Below are 18,895 nucleotides of genomic sequence, written 5' to 3'. Positions count from 1 at the left end.
AGTTCTCTTCACTTGTTGGTTTGTCATCTCACGTGCGTTCTGTTTCCATGAGTAACTTAGAGGTGAAAAACAGCAGGAGAAAACAAAGTAAAGATTAATATGCAGAGGTAGCTACTCCTGAGATCCTCATCCAGGCAGAGGACCCGCAGCCGTGCGGTGTGTGCTTGCGAACAGCATGACACAAACGCGTGGTGAAATCCCAGTGGGGAGGTGCAGATGGAGAATTTCAGGTCAGAATTATACAGCAAAGGATAGACAACAGTTCAGATGAGGAACTGAAATGGTTCACAAACAATCCCACTGAAAATGGCATCTTCTCTGCATATGCTTTATCGTGCTTCTCAGGCTGGTTTGTAGCCCGATGCGGTAGTGAAGAAGCAGACTGTGAACTCAGAGAACCAGCTGGTGGCCAGGAAACAAACACTTCCTTTGCTTCACATGAGCCAACTGCTACTTTTTATTATTCTTCAAACTGCTGGTCCTGGAGGTTTCTTCCAGGGATCACGTGATATAAAATATGTTCTTTGTCTGTGTAATTCCTATAGTCTCTTAATGAAATCTGCTCTCACAGGAGCTCTGAGCTGCCTGGACTTGCTCTTCCTCCTCTCTCAAGTGGCTTTGAAAACCACTGTCACCCCTGGCAGATGCAGACAATTTTAAATCTAAAGCCAGAGACCGGTGTTGAGAGTCCACCACGTTCCGTCTGTGTCCCAGTCTTAACCAGTTCCCACTTGCTGGGTCATGGCAAGTTTCCCTCAGTTGTTTAAACCAGACCTGCAGTGCCCATTTTCCAGCCTTGGAAACATTCCACTCTGTGCTGTGATTCATACAGAAATCAGAAAGCTCTCAATTAAACCAACCCATCATCCCACACTGAGCTGTGTGTCCTTCCAGAGGAAGAGGAAATGGCTGCAAGTATTTGACATCATTTCCAACTGCATAAACAGGGAAGATTCATGTTCCCTTCCCTGCTACCCCCCACACCTCACTGTGTTGAAGAAGCTCATGGCCCTGGGACCTCTGATGTCCTTCAGGCCATCCCGTGGGTACATATTCCAACACACTGACATTTATTACTATAAAACTCTGACATTTATTCCCCTCTTATTTATTGCACCTCAGAATGAATCTGTGTCTGGTTCTGCAGCATAATAAAACTCAAAGGCTAGCATGTCACATGAATCTATAAAGTGAAGAGTTATTTTAGAATAGAGAAATAAAACCGTTTACTTTTTTTTACTCCCTTTAAAATACAACTGCAAGGAAGGGTGATGGAAGCAGTTAATGAAATGGGGGCTGCAAGCTTAATGCAAGTTAAAGGAATTCCTTTTTGTTTTCTTCTTTGGCCTGAAAGAGCATTCACCTTTGGCATCATCTGTCAATGGACACCAGTGAACACTGGAAATCTGGACATTTGAATGAATTCTCCTCTTCCTTTCTTGCCTTTTAGGTATTTGTGTTTTAACAGTGACTGTGAAAAACACATCCTTCTTGCATTTCCTTCAGTTTTGTTTGTTTTGTCACTGTATGACTACATTGAGAAGCCTTCATCCTGCTGCTCAAGGAAGCTAACATAAATCTTAAAACCAACTGGTTTCTCCTTTCTTATGAGCAACAACAAATTATGTTTCTTAATAGTATTTGTAATCAATAACTATTGTTCCATGCATTTGGAGTAACTCAGTGAATTGCTTTCTTACACATAGTAGCTATGTATCTTACTTCTGCTTTACAACTACTCTTTCTAAGGGCCACTTATAACTTGTGAATCATTCATGGAAAGCTACATCAAAACATTCAATCCATCTGCTACTGGAAGAAAGCAATTACACCCCAAGTCCAGAAAACCATCCTGACAGACTACTACAGATGGCATCGAGTAATGTGGGTTTGATACATGAAAGCTCATTGAAATATCCATTTTAAAGAAGTAGGACCATAAATATTTTAGCAGAAGGCTTCAAAACATATAGGTACATCTAGGCACAACACCTAAAGCATTACTAAATGCTCCAAACAAGCTATGTTAAGTATAAAATGCTTCCTTTGTTCTCTTTCTGGGTCCAACGGCAGTGAATGCACAGGACAATGAAGACCATGTCCCTCTGCACTTCTGTTGTCGATTTGGACACCATGAAATTGTGAAGTTCCTACTGCAGAGCAGCTTTGAAGTTCAGCCCCATGTGGTGAACATCTATGGAGACACCCCTTTACACCTGTGAGCTCTGGGTTACCTGGTTCACCACTGGGGAGTCAGACTGATGGGAAAACTGGTGGTGTTAACTGCTCTTTACTTCACCTCCAGTGCCTGCTACAATGGGAAGTTCGAGGTTGTGAAGGAAATGATCCAGCTCTCGGGAACAGAAAGTCTCACTAAGGAAAACATATTCAGTGAAACGGCTTTTCACAGGTGAGGTGTTTCAATGCCATTACCAGCAGCATTACACCTACCCGTGCATATGGAAAAGCACCCAGAGTTACAGCTGTCTCACCAGCAGCCAGGTGAGGAACAAAGCAAGCAGTGTGCATGGTGTGGATGCTAAGATTACACCTGGAGATACAGGAGAGCACATGAAGGTAGAACCAGGTAGTCCAGGAGCCCTGAATGAGAAACGAGGTGGTTGAACAGTTTGACTGTGATGCTCTAAGTTTGTAAAGTGTCATGTAAGAGGCACTTTGCAAAACAGACTTTGTATAACCGTGCAAAATGAATCTATAGAATAACTAGGATGTCCCCGAAACAATGGAATGAATGTACTTTGGTGGGTGAACCATGCAGTACTAAAGGTCCTTTATTCTGTTTCTACAGTTTTATTTCTGTGTAATGATTTGTTAATATTGGGTTAGCTGAGGTGTTTGTCCTTTTATGGACTACAGCATTCACATTTCCCTTTCTTTTACAGTGCTTGCACCTATGGGAAGAACATAGAACTTGTAAAATTTCTTCTGGACCAGAACGTTGTAAGCATCAACCACCAGGGAAGAGATGGGCACACAGGTAACATCACCATCATTATGGGTAGGAGGGTATGTTCCAGCATCAAACAATCAGGAAGCCACACAAAGTGAGGATTTCCAGGGTAACCTCCACAGTAATTCCATAGTCAGCACTCAGTTACCCTTCAGCTTTTTTGGAATATATTTATAGGCATGCAAAGCAGTGATAAAAGTTCAGTGAGAATGTGCTAGGCTCATTAGCTTGTATATGAGTAACAAACCCGACGTAAACTGATGCTCCCATAGCGGGGCTTCTAAGTAGATTCAGGAACTGGGCCCAAGTACAATTCTGCTAGGGACCAGGCATGAAGGATTCTGGTGTCTGAAGGGCTTCACACCTCCATCCCCTGCCACAGGCAACAGCAAAAGACCCACCTTTGTTTCTGCTTGCTTCTCCTCAAGCACAAAGCTATTCAGTATGATTTGCAGGTGGGAGAGTAAATGCTGACATCTTGTGTGCAGGCAGCAGAGGGGTTCCTGCAATGTTTCTGTTCCATTTTCACCTAGGGCCTCAGATACTTGTTTGATAATGTATTCCTTTACATAGGAAATCAATTCATGCTTTATACTTGTTGCTGCAAGTCCTGTTTGGATGTTCCGGCAGCTGCGCTTACCACGCTTCTCTGATATTCTAGGACTACATTGTGCTTGCTACCATGGCCACATTCGGCTGGTACAGTTTTTACTGGATAATGGAGCTGATATGAACCTGGTAGCTTGTGATCCCAGCAGGTCCAGTGGAGAAAAGGATGAGCAGACCTGTTTAATGTGGGCCTATGAGAAAGGTATTTTGGCTTTCTTGTTTCTGCTACAAAATCCATAGGAAGAGCACAAGGAAGAGGGAACAGCAGAGGAAGGAAGGAATACTACAGAATAACCCCTCAGTCCCTGTAGAATAAGAGCTCTCACCATCTGCTTCCTGGTGCCTGGCATGAAGGGTTATAAAACCCAGGCCTTTGATTTATCTTATCAGACCCTCTCTTAAGCATTAGTCTGATTCAGCACAACCTCAAGGACAGAGTGTGTCTGTGCTGCTAGAATAGAAAACAGGCAGCCTGGTCAGGAGAGGCTGTTTCTCCCTCAGTCTGCACACAAGTTCTAGTTTTGTTCCTGAAGGAGGCATTGCAAGGAGTGGAACAGAGCCAGTTATCTGAAATTCTTGCAGGTATGGGTCACAGCAAGGCTGTTGCCATGGTTCCTGTTGTACTGTCCTACGTGGACCAGTTTTCTGTCCTGTTTTTGACTCCATGACTTCAGGATGCTGCCCGTCCTCCAAGAGCAGCACTGTTTCTTGCGAGAATGGCTGATAAAGAACTGTGGATTTCAAAAGCCTTTCAAAAACCTGATACTGGCAAAATATTTAGTCCAGTTTAGGACACCAAAACTGAAGTATTTTCAGGCACTGGTCTCCTTGTAAGGCCTATTGAAGAGCATTGCCAGTTTCCACTGTAGGCTTTCTGTAGCAGGGTTTGTTCTATTGCCATACTTCACATTTTAGGATCAGGTGAACTCACGACAAGAAGACCTTTGTTTTTCTTGGCAGGTATTTCCTTGTATTTCCGTAGTTAAGGATCACAGGATGGCTCCCATGAGTGTGGCTGTACCTGTGTCTGCATGTTTTATGGACACATTGTGCAATTTTTTAGAAATCCCTTGATTTTGTATAAATCAAAAAAAGAAGACTGTTGAGTTTGCCTGCCCATCTTTAGACTCCTCTTCCTTCCTCAGGTCATGATGCCATTGTGACCCTTCTGAAGCATTACAAGAGACCTCAAGATGAATCCCCCTGCAATGAATACTCACAACCTGGTGGAGGTATGGTCTGAGAAATCACTTTATTCTCTAACTGAAGGGTCTGATCCAATGATCACTGGAGTCACAGAACACAGAGTGGTTGGGGCTGGGAGGGACCACGGGAGATCATCCACTCCAACCCCCTGCTAAAGCTCACTTGGAGAAGGTTGTAGAGCATCACATCAAGCGGGTTTATCTCCAGAGAAGGGGGCTCCTCAGCCTCTCTGGGCAGCCCATCCCAGTGCTCTTGCCACTCCCAAAATAAGGAAGCTTTTCCTCCTGTTCCAATGGAACTTCCTGTGTCTCAGTTTGTGCCTGTTGCCGGGCATCACTGAAAAGAGTGGCCTCATCCTTTTGACACCCATCCCTGTATGCATTTGTGAGATCTCTGTCAGTCATCTCTTCTCCAGGCCCAGCTCTCTCTCTATAAGATATATGTATTTATCTCACTATAAAATCAGTGTCACGAGAATCACCATTGCCCAGGTACTGTATATATGTCAAAAGTCTTCCTTTATCTCAAAATAGAGTTGTCACTTCCTATCACTCACTAGAAAAAAAAGCTAAAGCTGTGAGATGAAGATCAATCCCCTGTAATCATTACTCCTGCCTTTTCCCATCCTAATACCTTGTCTAGCCATTCTCCTTGTGGTGCTTAGCTCTGATGTTTCTGATTGCTGACACTCGGTATATTTCTATGCTCAATTCCCTTTGTGATTTTTAGTACCTATCTGGCTATCTAATTCCCTCTTGGGAAGAATTAATCACCCTTTTTGCTACAAAAATGCTCATTTGTATTGGCAGCTGAATGACAAGTGCTGAGAAGAATGCTGAAGCAAGGAGTCAGATAAATAAACCACTGCAGAGTGTTCTGTTCCCAGCACAAACCCAAACCAGCCTCACAGCAGCTACTGTGAAGATTAACTCCAGCCCAGCCCAAGCCAGCACACAGCCATATGTGTCAGTGTGCTTATGTCAGTGTCCACCCCTTTATTGTTCATTCTTTGCGCAATCGCTGCCTCATTAATTTATCAGTACAGATGCTTCTGCTGTCTTTGAGCTCCACAAAACTCATCCTGTTCTTCTGTTTCAGATGGTTCCTATGTGTCAGTTCCATCCCCTCTAGGGAAGATTAAAAGCATGACAAAAGGTATTTTAATGGCAATGGAAAACTTGAACTTTTATGGTCTTTTTACCCAGGACGTTTGTCAGCTTACACACACTGCATAAGATTCATTACTCCTGGGATTTTAATTGTTCAGAAATGTAATGATGGGCATGAGCAGCAGTGGTATTTCCCAGGGTAACTGTAGGAAATGATATACTCCTCTTTGTTGCTCAACATCACAATAGTTCCTGTATTCATCTTATTTTCATTTCCTTTAAACAATACATTTATTTTTATTTCTTAGGAGAAAAGGATGTGATTGTAATTTAGCACCAAACCAATACACACACATCTATGAAATATCACATTGAAATCCACTGTAAAATGCCTGGATTATCTTTACAAGGAAAATTTTATCCCAAAATAATTGGTGTTAACCTGGACCACAAATAGATAAAACGTTCAGATGAACCTTAAAATATTTCATTTTTTGTGGAGTTTTCATTTTTCCACTTCAAATATGCACTGCAGGTATAATGAGATCCTGATATCCTGCACACAGCGGCACTGAAATATTCCATTTAGAAATGTTCTGATAAACGTTATATAATAGACTAAAAAGATCAACAAGGTGCAGCTGTTTGCTAACAAAATGAAGCTGCAAAATTTAGATTCCCCTGACAATAAAGAGCTGGTCAGATCTGGAATTGCATCCGCTGCATTAGTGGTGAGCTTCTACAGGAAAACAGGAGCTAAGTCTGCACCTAAAGAGTTTTATATAACCATCAGATGAGAAGGCAGAATATGCCCTGGGATAGTGATCATCAGGGGTAAGGACTGAAAGCCAAGAAAGCCCCAAACAGCTGAGGTATTGCATTGGTCTGCTACTGGTTTTGCTGTGGTTACTAAAAGAAAAGGGAACAGGATTTAAGGGAGGAAAGCCAGCTTCCACAACACAGGGGTGTGTGAGGGTAAATCCTCATGTTCTGCCCTTCCCCATGACCCGCACTGTGCAACAGAAAAGGGTTTTCCTTTGCAGAGAAGGCAGACGTCCTCCTGCTCCGTGCTGGTTTGCCATCACACTTCCACCTGCAGCTCTCCGACCTAGAGTTCCATGAGATCATCGGCTCAGGTACCCAAGGAAGCATGCACCCATTTGTAATGCCTGATGCACCCATTTGAGGAGCCTGATGCTCCCGTTTAAAACGCCTGGTGCTCATGATCAATAACTTTGTGCTTATTTATTTAAAACCATTTTAGGTTCTTTTGGAAAAGTGTACAAGGGACGATGCAGAAACAAAATCGTGGCAATCAAGCGGTGAGTTCATCAGAGTTCTCCACCTGGCTGGGCAGTGACCCACCTGGAAGCATTGACTCATCACCCCCTGCTCTGTGCTGGTTCTGCCTTACCATGTCCCTTGTGTGAACTCGCAGCTACCGAGCCAACACGTACTGCTCCAAATCAGACGTGGACATGTTCTGTCGTGAAGTTTCCATCCTCTGCCGCCTGAACCACCCGTGTGTCATCCAGTTTGTGGGAGCCTGCCTGGACGACCCCAGCCAGTTCGCTATTGTCACTCAGTACATCTCAGGGGGATCGCTCTTCTCCCTGCTCCATGAACAAAAGAGGTATCTGCTCCATCCCTGCTGGGGCTGGTGGTACAGATCGGGGTGGCTGGTAAACCAGTGCCCATGTAAATGTTTGTTTCAGGACAAAGCAACAGGGGAAGGAACACACGAGAAAAAATGTTAGCTGTGATGCAGATAACTGGATGTACAAGAGAAATTAATAAGTCATCACAAAATCATTATCATTATTTCACATTATCTGGACTTACATTCCATGGCTTATATGACATTATTTTGTATTTAAAGCAATCATAAAGGTTCCAAGATGTACAGATAAGAATAATTTAGAGGTAATTTATGTCTGTTTATTCATTTTGAGTAATTTCTTTGGTTTGGGTTGTTTTTTTTTTTTTGACATACAGAACTCTGGATCTGCAGTCTAAGTTAATCATTGCTGTAGATGTTGCCAAAGGCATGGAGTACCTCCACAACCTCACACAACCCATCATACACCGTGATCTGAACAGGTAAGTGTTTTCTTGACCCCAACCATTCTGGGATTGCGAAGCCTCCAGCAGCAGCAATACTCTGCAGCCTACCCTGGTACCACCTAAGTGGTACCTCAGTAACACTGATGGAGCTTGGAGGAAGGTCTGCTTGCACCAGGTGGGCTGGGAGCTGCAACACAAGGCTCCCACATCCACTGGAGGCTTTAGTACACTGTAGGGGACTGAGCAGCAGTCAGCTTTCTGTGTATAGTCGTTTCCCTGACCGGTAGCTTGTCTGAACACTTACACCCCACCTGCATGAGGGCTCCTGTGGGATGGCTTTTCCACGCTCCCTGCTGCTGAGGGTATTTCTCCAGTATGAGTCTTTGACTCCTAAACATGAATTCATTTCACCTGTCTTCATAAAACCAGAAAATAGTTTTGGCTGGAAGGGACGTTCAAAGCTCATCTAATCCAACCCCCTGCAGTGACCAAACACATCTTCAATAGATCCCTTCTCTGGGCACCCTGTGCCAGCACCTCAGCACCCTCACAGGGAAGAGCTTCTGCCTAAGAGCTCATCTCAGTCTCCCCTCTGTCAGGTTAAAGCCATTCCCCTTGGCCTGTCCCTATCACCCTTTGTAGAGCTGTTTTTCTCCTTTGCTGAGCTAGGAATTCAAGTGGCTGCTGGCCTTATCCCAGTTCTGGCATGGAATTCTGAGGGAATATGAGGCAGCAGCAGTTTTCTAGCATGTTGCTGGCACTGCGAGCGTGACAGCACGGCCCTCAGAGAGCGGAGGGAGTGCCCAGTGACAAACCAGAGAGCCAGGTATGTGTGCAATGAAATCTTGAATTCTCCTCAGTGCCCAAGATCTCTGGGTTTGAAAGGCACTGCAGGAAGGAATACCTGCTCTTGAAGAGATTCTTTAAATGAAAGAACTCCACTGTGGCTACGAAAGAAAAACATGCCCCTGCAGGCTGAGGAAGCAAATCACAGCACTGGTGCAAAAGAAATGCTGCCTTTCTTTATTTTAGGCTGAAAAATGCAGCCTACAAGCCCTAGTCTGGGATTTATGTGCCCCACATTAGTAATAGTGACACGAATTCTGCTTTACACTCTGACTACAGATATTAGCACACTTTGCTGTGTTTGCCTGCTCCAATGTCCAGGAGCATCCATCAGCTCACATTGAAACTGCCACAAGTAGAGGAATGGTTGCATCCAGCGTAGCGCTGCAGGCCCTGTGTATGGCTGTGATCAACAGGGGGTAAGGAGGATATTGCTGATGTGCTCCTCTTACAGTCAAGGTTCTCTCCTCCTCCTCCTCCCCCTGACATCATGCATCCGCCACTTCTCCCTATGTGTCCCCATACACCTCCATCCCTTCACAGCTCCCTTTCAGGGCACCAAACAGTGAGGCTCAGAGGAGGGGAGATGCTTTATTTGAAGCTGTAGTTTCTGCCTCAGTTGTGATGCAAGACAAGAGCCCACGTCTGAGTGCTACAGCCTGTGCAACTGGTTTAGGACAGCAAAGACCCAGATGTGCCTTGTCACTGCCGGCTGTTAGGAGAATAGTTCTGCTCTCAAGGGTTTAAATCATGTTTTCACGAAAGAAAAGGCAAAACATTCTCTCCCCAGAGAGCCGACAAGTGCATCATTGCCTCACAGAACTTTTACCAGACCTTACTTACAGGGTCACAAGATAATTTGCTGTAGGGACATCAGTGTGCTGATGTGATCAGTGGTGCTGGGAGTAGCTTAACTGTTGAAGGTTTCCAGTGTGAGAGCAGAAGTCGTGTTTGCAGCGTGAGTCCCAGTCAGCCAAGGCACTATAACAGGATGAAAACCTTCAGGACAATTGAAGAGAAACACCAAGAGGGAAACTCTGTGTTAAGTTTTGCCAGTGGATTCACAGGAGCCTCACATTTTGTACCTTAAGTTTCACATAGCTTGTAACCATCTTTCTTTGTGAGTTCTGAAATCCAATGCAATGCACATAATGCATTCAATAAATCTGCAATATGGCTTGAAAGAACTGAGAGAAAATGGACCTTTCATGTCTCTGCCCTGAAAAAGGGGTTATCCTTCCATTTGGAGAATAATTGGGAGTTTTCTTTTGCTTTCCAGTTCTGACAGCTATCAGCAACTGTGACACATATCAGCTTATTACTACTAACACTGCAATGAGGGCTGTAGCCACAATGATTATAGCACTTTAATAAAAAAGAGACCATTTTAGTAGCTATTTAATTTAAGCCACAGCAGCTGAACATGGTTGGGCCAAGCCTTTGAGTGACTCACCTTCATTTGATGGCTCCTACTGTCTGCAAAAGCTCCTGAGAGCCGGCTTAGTGAGGAAGATGAAAGCAAGGATAGAAGCCTGTCGGTAATGGGGATGGTGTCTGCAACTCCTCTTTGTTATAAACCCCCTTGTGAAACCTTAAAATAGCAGTTGCCTTTCATTAGACCCACAGCATGCTAAAGGCAGAAGGATCTTTCAGTGGCCTGTTCCCTGGGAAAGGGACACGCAGCCAATGGGCTCTGTGGGCTCTTGCCCTGGGATGGAGCTATTCTATGATTCTATGCGAGGCCCGCAGCACTGTGTGTGCCTGTGGCAGCCGGATGATCACACACTCCTCTTTCTTTCCTCCCACTGTCCTTCCATAGTTTCCTGAAGACAGCTCGGCTCGGTCCCACCATCACAAACTGCGTGTGGCTTTAGCACAAGACAATTAATTTCTGATTCTGCTGAACTCACCATTAACCTTCTGTCAGCTCAGCTCAGGCTTTTCTTGCTGCATTTCTCAAAACAGAGGCTTACAAGTCCCTTTCTCATCTGTAGCTTTCAGATCTCCAAGTGCCATTGAGGCAACAATTGTGTTTTGGAGCTGCACCTCCCAAGCCTTATTTCTGCGGGTTATATTTTTTCCTTTATATAAGTAAAATCAGCAGCCGTAGTGTTCAGTGGTGGGACCAGACTGACGAACCCTTCCAGAGGTCACACCTGCTGTCAGCTATGTCCATACACTCAGCACCAAGAGAAGCATTCAGCATTGGTTAGGGTATAGAAAGGGTCTGTGCACAGGAAGGGTCTATTATTGACTTCTTGGCTTCTCCACAAAAACTGCCAAGCCAGGACTAGACTGTGTATTGCCAAGTTGGGTGTATTCAGAGTCTGTACTACCCCTGAGCAGGGTGAACTTGAAGCTGGGGTTCAATACAAGTATGCACATTGAGAAACGGTGATCATTTCTGTCGCTGCTGACAGAGCTCAAACCTGAACCAAGACTACAGGGAACCCCAGTTCTGTAGGATCCTGTGCTCAGCCCAGGGTTCAGCCTTCAGGACTCTCTACTTCAGTCGTGCCTGGATTAACATTTTCATTTGACCCCTGGTGGGGGTCTCCAAACAGAATCCCAGAATCCTGAGGGTTGGAAGGGACCTCAAAGATCATTTAGTCCAACCCCCCAGCAAGAGCAGGGTAACCCAGAGTACATCACACAGGAACTTGTCCAGGCAGGCCTTGAATATCTCCAACGTAGGAGACTCCACAACATCCCTGGGCAACCTGTTCCAGTTACCCTGCTCTTGCAGGGGGGTTGGACTAGATGATCTTTTGAGGTCCCTTCCAACCCTTGGGATTCTGGGATTCTGTGATCCCTTGTGTTGTTCAAGGCCAGGTTGGATGAAGCCTTGGGTGATATGGTTTAGTGTGAGGTGTCCCTGCCCATAGCAGGGGGGTTGGAACTGGATGATCTTAAGGTCCTTTCCAACTCTAACTATTCTCTGGTTCTATGAACTCCCTTAGCAACCCCCTATGTAGTTTGCTGCATGAAGAGCTGCTTGCTGCTGAGAGATTAAAGAGAGGCCACTAGAGAGCTGCAGTTAATAAAATCACAGAGCAGTTAAGCTGGGAGGGACCTCCAAGGTCATCGAGTCCAAAACCTCCCCATTCATTTTGGCTGACTTCAAAGGAAATTCTCTATGAGATCCAGCAGTAACACACAATGCTGCTTCAGACCTTATCTCTGGCTGAATATTTCATCTCACATGGCAAACCCTACCAGCAGATGAGGCTGAGCCCCTTACAAAACACACCAGAGAGGACATGATGGGCTGGATTCAATCTGGGTTATTTTGATGAACAGAGCTTCAGTCCCTTGCTTCTTTACCTGTCCGTTAAGAAGTACCACAGAAGGGGAAGGCCTGCTGCCAATGGCTTTAACTTCAGGTGCCACTGCCCAGGCAAAAGCCATGGAATGGGAACTGGGATTAGGAGAAAGCTAGATTTTCAGATTAAGGCTTTGTACGATAGCAGAGCTGGCAAAAGGAAGGGATGATCTACTCCAACAGTTCCCTTGTGACTGCTCTTTCTCTCTATACTCTTGGCAAAGTAAATATAATCTGAATCATCTCTCCAGGATTAACTGATGCATCTAAGCTAAAACAAGTGTCGCCAAAGGGTGTAATTGATCCTTATTACAGAGACCCACAAGGAAAGCAAAAAGCAAACCCAGGAGCAGACATGCTGCAAACCGTGCATCGCTCCCCCTCTACTGACCAGTCTGCGCATCAACCTGGCAGGGAGGACTGGGAGCTTCCCGTTCTCCTGTGTTTGCTGCCAGGGAAGTGACGTTTGGGTTTGGTGTCAGCAGGGCACGAAAGTCACCGAGATTCATCCTGGGAATTCTCCTTTTTACATGCAGCTTTTGGACAGCTGAAGGTTGGCTCCTAGGATTTACTGCCATTATAACTTAGGCCAGCTTAGGGGATGAACTCAGGGGGAACACTTCAGGTAGGTCACTCAGTTACTTACGAGGAAAACTATCATTTTCTTTGCACAGCACACAATGAAATGTCTGATTCCATCTTCATTCAGGACAAAATCGGAAGTTGCCATCTTGAACATTCCTGGCAATACCTGGGCTTAATTCCCAACCCACTCTGCTAAATGAGTTTATTGCCAAGAACCCTGGGGCTCCTCTTTTCTTGGGACACCAGCCTAGTCTCTGGTTGTATATTACCCATTTTCTGCAGCCTCTGCAATCTCTGTCCCAATGACTTTCCTAATCATTCCAACACTTCTGCATGTGCAACTTCTGGATAAATCTGGGCAGGAGGCTCTTGAGCTCCCGCTCGTTCCTGTGTGGTTGTGTTCTCAGGTATCTGATCAATAACTCATTTTCCATCAGCACATACTGTTCCAAACAGGAATTTCCAAGTCAACAGGTGGCATTTCCAAATGCCAACCGCATGTGAAGGATTCGTGAGCCGGATGCAGGTGAGCTGGTACAGCTGTACCAAACACATACCATAGTCCTGCATGGGATCTGTTCCCCTCTTCCTGTCGGCATCGATTAGGAATTGCCACTATGAATTTAGGCTTGGAAAAGCTTTAAAAGAGAAAAGAATGTTGCTTTATTTAGAGGCCATCACTGTTTATATTCAAATGTCACCTTTTTCACTTCATCACTGGGAATCAGTGCACACACTGAATAAAGCTGTTACACTTGATCTGTAGCTAATTACAGACATTCTTTTGCTGTAGTATTGATTCAAAACTGACGTTCTCATTTATGAAGCTATTAGGTTTGCCTCCTTGGAGTTCATGTGTACTTTATCACAGCAAATAGGAGATGTACCTCAAAGTGGTTTGTCTATAGACATTTATCTACCTAAGCAGGCGATTTGAACCCCTCATGAGCTCACCTAGGAACCAAAACCTGTGATTTTTCACCACCTTTAAGACACTATTAACCATTTCTGTATTCCCCCCAGCCACAACATTCTGCTGTATGAGGATGGCCACGCTGTTGTTGCTGATTTTGGAGGTAAGGAGTTTTTATGAAACATTTAGAAATTAACCTCAGATTCTCTCTAACTAAACACATGCCGGCTGAGGAAATGCTGAGGAGTTTGCTCCTTGTTTTGTTACTGTGAGAGGACACGAGAGGCTTGTAGGCACGAGAATACCCCCAGTTTTCCTCTCAAATAAGCTATCAGGTCTGTGGAGCACCCCACCATTTACCTGAGCAGGAAGCCCGGGTGCTGGTGGGATGATGCTCAGTTAGAGCAGGTTCTAGTGGCAGGTTAGAAGAGGGAGTTGAGTGAAAATGCCTGTAAGAGATGTTCCCTCCTCACTCTCAGCTAGTGCTCAGGACCTGAGGACAGTGTCAGTGCCATGGGTTAGGGGTAGCCTTGGCAGCACTGGGGGAATGGTTGGACTGGATGATCCCAAGGGTCTTTTCCAACCTGGCTGATTCTAAGAGTCAATGATGGTGCAGGTCTGCTGGCGCTGAGCCACTTGGCTACAAGACCAGTTTCTTTCATTCTAGTTACCAGAGCAGAATGCAGCCCATCCTTTCAATCACAGACCCCAGTAACTTTGTGTCCAAAACCAGAGCAGGCTGCACTGTATGAACCTGTGCTTTGTGCACTGTCTTGGTGTTTGTCAGCCACTACTGAGTGTGTTAATGCTGGTGCAGGCAGCTGGGTTTGACCCAGCTCCTCAGAACTACCCAACTGTAGCCTTGGCCATTGCCACCGTGCATGTCACCACAGATGTGACCAGCAGAGATACATGAACAGCTGCTTAACACAGGAGGAGAATGGTGTCAGCATCACCATGCCTGTGATGGACCCAGTGCTGACCCACACCTGCTGCTGTCAGCCCTGCTGAGGCAAGGAGGAGCTGCTCATCCGAGCCAATGCTGGCAATGCTCTCATCCATGTACTTGCACACTGAAGTGCAGTCTTCTGATATGGCAAAGGCTCCTAAGTGCTGCTCAGGGACTGATTCACGCATCACAATGTGGGGCATGTGCCACCACCTCCACTGTGTTCATGCAGGACCTCTTATTTCCCAGTGGGAAGCTTTTCTGACACTACAAGAGATTGAGATGCATCTGTGGGTTTCATTGTAAAGCAGGGCTCAGGGACAGTCTGTTGTCAGCCTAGGTGCAGTTATAGTGACCCACACAAATAGCCATGAGGTGACACTGAGCTGGACCCTCAGCTGCTGTCAACTGCTGCTAATGTTGATGGAGCTTTGATGGCAGAGCTGAATCTGGCACGCAGGTTGCAGAAGCCTCATTGTCTGTACACAGCCTGGTTGGGAAGCTGCTGTCACAGCTCTCCTGAGCAAAACCCCCAGATGATTACTTAATAAAACCCCCCACTTCTTACCAAGGCTTTTGTGTCCTACACTGTGTGTCTGCATTGGCTTGACAGTAACTTTACTTGTTCTGTGTGTTTCAGAATCCAGATTTTTGCAGTCCCTGGATGAAGACAATATGACAAAGCAACCTGGGGTTTGTTTCTTGCTTTGTTCCACATCATTAGTTCAAAACATACAGGCAAACTCAGTTCAGGAGCAAATGACATCAGAAAGAATTTATGCTGGAAAAGATGAGCCCACATCGTGTTTTATCTCTCTTAATGTTTCTTTGTAGTTTCTTTTTTCATTTAAACCTCTTTAATAGCAAAGATAAGTGAATACAGAATATCTGCAAGAGAAAATCATGGGTTTTAGGTTGTCTTTGGAGCTTCATTGCCCCCCAGACCCTTAGTAAAGTGTCATTTGTTATCTACCTTCGCCACGCACATACACAGGGTGCTGGTAAGTGCTTGCTATTCCTATTCCTAACAGGGAATTAGTTAGTCCATGCTGCTTTTCTTTTCTTCATTACAAGTATATTGCTCAGAGTCAGCCTGACAAGGCAGTATGGGTGTTCTCATGAGTTTCAGTCCAGATGTGTTCCATGCATCACCCCATGGTCACGAAGTTTACATCATCATAACAACCGATGCTGAAATCAGCTGGTGGTGCCAGACCAAGGGCTGACAATCAGCTTTCCACCACTGCTGACAGGCACCGGCTGGGTGAGGAGTGGGCACTGCTGCGGCAGAGCTGGGTGCCACTGCGGTGTGATGGGGCCCACTGAGAAGGGCTGTGCTGTGAGGAGGAGCCTGAGTCAGCACCCTGAGCCTATCACCCTGAGCCCATCACCCTGAACCTGTCACCCTGAACCCATCACTCTGAACCCATCATCCTGAACCCGTCACCCTGAACCCATCACCCTGAACCCGTCACCCTGAACCCATCACTCTGAACCCATCATCCTGAACCCGTCACCCTGAACCGGTCACCCTGAACCCATCACTTTGAACCCGTCACCCTGAACCCGTCACCCTGAACCCAGCACCCTGAACCCGTCACCCTGAACCCATCATCCTGAACCCGTCATCCTGAACCCGTCACCCTGAACCCATCACCCTGAACCCGTCACCCTGAAACCATCACCCTGAACCCATCATCCTGAACACAGCACCCTGAACCTGTCACCCTAGTCAGAGGCTGGTTACATGTAAGAGAGCCTCAGGATGGGGCTTCTGCAGCAAGCAGAGGGATCCTAAGGGAGAAGGCACCAGCCCAATGCAGCTGAGCCAGTTTCTCCATCTACCAGCTCCTAGCAGCTGATAGGTGCTACATGGCATTATCAGACCTTACAATGTGGTCTCCAGGCCTTGATACTGGGTGTCCTGGTTTTAGTCCAGCACTGCTCACATGTTTAAAGCCTGATCACTCTGGCTTTATGGTTGAGACTGCTGCCATGCTAATGCTGTTCTGTGTGGTGTGCAGTAATGTGGTGCCCAGACTTTGCAAGCTGGGTAAAAATGTTTCCTGGCAAATTTACCAGTTATTTTATGGAGCAATGGAGACAAGGAAGTAAAGAAAGGAAAACCCCATATAAATACAGGCAAAGATGCACACATGAAGAAGTAAACAGTAACACATACTATTGATGTTTCCTGATGCACAGAACCTACGCTGGATGGCCCCTGAAGTGTTCACCCAGTGTACGAGGTACACCATAAAAGCCGATGTTTTCAGCTATGCCTTGTGCCTCTGGGAGCTGTTAACAGGTGAAATCCCTTTTGCTCACCTCAAACCAGGTAAGATGATTTCTAACCTAGGTGATTCTGTGATTCTTAGACTGGGGTTGTTTTAGGAGGTCTGGGTCTGATACCAGTTCACCCACAACCGGAGTACACCCATCACCCTGGCTTAATAATGAAGATAGTTTATTTTAAGGTGAGATGAACATTAACTCATTTCACCTCCCAAAGGCCTTTTTTTGTGGGGGGGTTCTTTCTTTTTCTCTTGGGTCTAAGCACAATCAGGTTCTCTTCACCCATGCCCAGGCTTAATAGCACCACGTTTCCACCCAGGGATGCTGGCTGCCTTACCTGTCTCTATACAGACAGTGTGGGCTGGGTAGCCTCTTTGAGCCCCCAGCCTGGTGGCTCCATGTCCCCATGCCCACAGGTGGGGTGTTTAAGTGGTACCACTGATGGTGTGTGTCCCTGGCTGTGAGTGCTGACCCATGTGTCTGTTGGTGACCACAGTGTCTGTCAGTGACCACAGTCTGTTGGTGACTGCAGTGTCTGTCAGTGACCATGGTGTCTGTTGGTGACCGCAGTGTCTGTTGGTGACCGCAGTGTCTGTCTGTCCTGCAGCAGCAGCAGCCGCAGACATGGCGTACCACCACATCCGCCCGCCCATCGGGTACTCCATCCCCAAGCCCATCTCCGCGCTGCTGATGAGGGGCTGGAACGCCTGTCCCGAGGTGAGTGCTCGTGGGGGCAGGCACCCCTGGCTGCCCCGAGCTGGGGAGGGGGCAAGGTCCGTGCAGGGAGCAGGCTGGCTCCTGCTGTGACAGGACGTGCTTGCTGGAACACTGGTGGCCACCGCTCTGTGACCACACGGCTCTCACAGCACTGCTGTTGGTTTGGGATGCGGTTTGCATGGCCCAGGGAAGTGAGAGTGCACTGCTAATCCTAACCTGGGCCTCTCCTGTTCCATCCATCTGAACTCTTTATGGCTCTTCCTATTATTTCAGTTTTTCCCCATATGATATTGAATTTAATTTCCAAAGGCTTAAACTAGTGAACACAATGAGTACTTTTACCCAGCTGGGAACTTTCCCCTGGGACTGGTTAATGCTGCTAAAGACAAACTCAGAGATGTGCTGAAATTCATAGTCTCTCCTTTAGGATAGAAAGTAACTGTTCTGTGAATGTCAAGACACATGTTACATTGGCTGGAATTCCTGTCATTTGGAGCCCAGCAATGCTTGCAGGACAGGAGTCTGAGTTAACCAGGAGCTGTTGCAGTCAGGGTGGTGTTGATGACTGGAGAATGTGATCTGATTATCCCAACTAACTCAGTAGCAACAGCACTAATAAAATAAAATACAATACACAAGTGCTCCCTTCTGAGGTTATGAAACAGAAGTTAAAGGAAGATTGGTTTGTGTTGGCTTCTGCAGCCTGCTGCTGTTTCTGCACTGAAGGGAACATGAACTAACGAAAGCAAGACTGCAAAAACCTCATCATCCTCACCATGGTCACAACAGGAGCTCATGGTGCTTGAGAGCATTCAGGGTAGAGGTAGGATATAAAGACCCAGAACAGGCCTTTATATCCCTGTCCTCATAGTGAGGGTCAGATCTCCCAAAGGCAGCACTTTGCTGGTGCTGCATCCCAGCTCTACCTCCTGCCTGGCTGGGTTCTGCACAGGTCTGTGTGTGTGTGCACATGAAAGTGATGCAGGTTTTGGACCCTGTGCATCACTGCTCTGGCCTTTGTAGAGCACAGGAATGATGAGGTTGTCCCTAACTCCTGGGCTTTGACAGGGTTCCCTGGGGATGGAATATAGAAAGCAGCCAGATGAATCTCCATGAAGCATCTCTCACACAGAGGACTATGGAGATGGGCTGGTCCTAGGTGCCAGCCAGGCAGGGGGCCCTGAATGGTCCATCACACCATCCTTGTCTGTCCCAGGCATCCCTGCACATGGCTCTGAACTGCCTGAGAGATATCCTCCAAAGCCTGGGAATGCCGTTTTCTTAGACAGCATTCCACAGAGCGGTTACT

At 46.3% G+C, this 18,895-nt stretch overlaps 1 protein-coding gene across 1 annotated transcript in view; it reads left to right on the top strand.

Annotated features, from left to right (window-relative positions):
• TNNI3K (TNNI3 interacting kinase) overlaps positions 1 to 18,895 on the top strand; it is a 42,618-nt gene that overhangs the window by 18,291 nt on the left and 5,432 nt on the right. Inside the window, exons 8-21 of the mRNA XM_005151199.2 lie at positions 2,074 to 2,218; positions 2,306 to 2,410; positions 2,904 to 2,998; positions 3,633 to 3,782; positions 4,726 to 4,812; positions 5,885 to 5,941; positions 6,939 to 7,031; positions 7,160 to 7,217; positions 7,334 to 7,528; positions 7,891 to 7,995; positions 13,736 to 13,788; positions 15,215 to 15,267; positions 16,780 to 16,912; positions 17,477 to 17,586. Coding sequence (XP_005151256.1) covers positions 2,074 to 2,218; positions 2,306 to 2,410; positions 2,904 to 2,998; positions 3,633 to 3,782; positions 4,726 to 4,812; positions 5,885 to 5,941; positions 6,939 to 7,031; positions 7,160 to 7,217; positions 7,334 to 7,528; positions 7,891 to 7,995; positions 13,736 to 13,788; positions 15,215 to 15,267; positions 16,780 to 16,912; positions 17,477 to 17,586 — 1,439 coding nt within the window. The remainder of the gene's footprint in view (positions 1 to 2,073; positions 2,219 to 2,305; positions 2,411 to 2,903; positions 2,999 to 3,632; positions 3,783 to 4,725; positions 4,813 to 5,884; positions 5,942 to 6,938; positions 7,032 to 7,159; positions 7,218 to 7,333; positions 7,529 to 7,890; positions 7,996 to 13,735; positions 13,789 to 15,214; positions 15,268 to 16,779; positions 16,913 to 17,476; positions 17,587 to 18,895) is intronic.

Source organism: Melopsittacus undulatus, chromosome 6 (assembly GCF_012275295.1).
Source record: "Melopsittacus undulatus isolate bMelUnd1 chromosome 6, bMelUnd1.mat.Z, whole genome shotgun sequence".
NCBI classification, from domain to species: Eukaryota; Metazoa; Chordata; class Aves; order Psittaciformes; family Psittaculidae; genus Melopsittacus; species Melopsittacus undulatus.
This window is presented reverse-complemented; position numbering and strand designations above follow the sequence as displayed.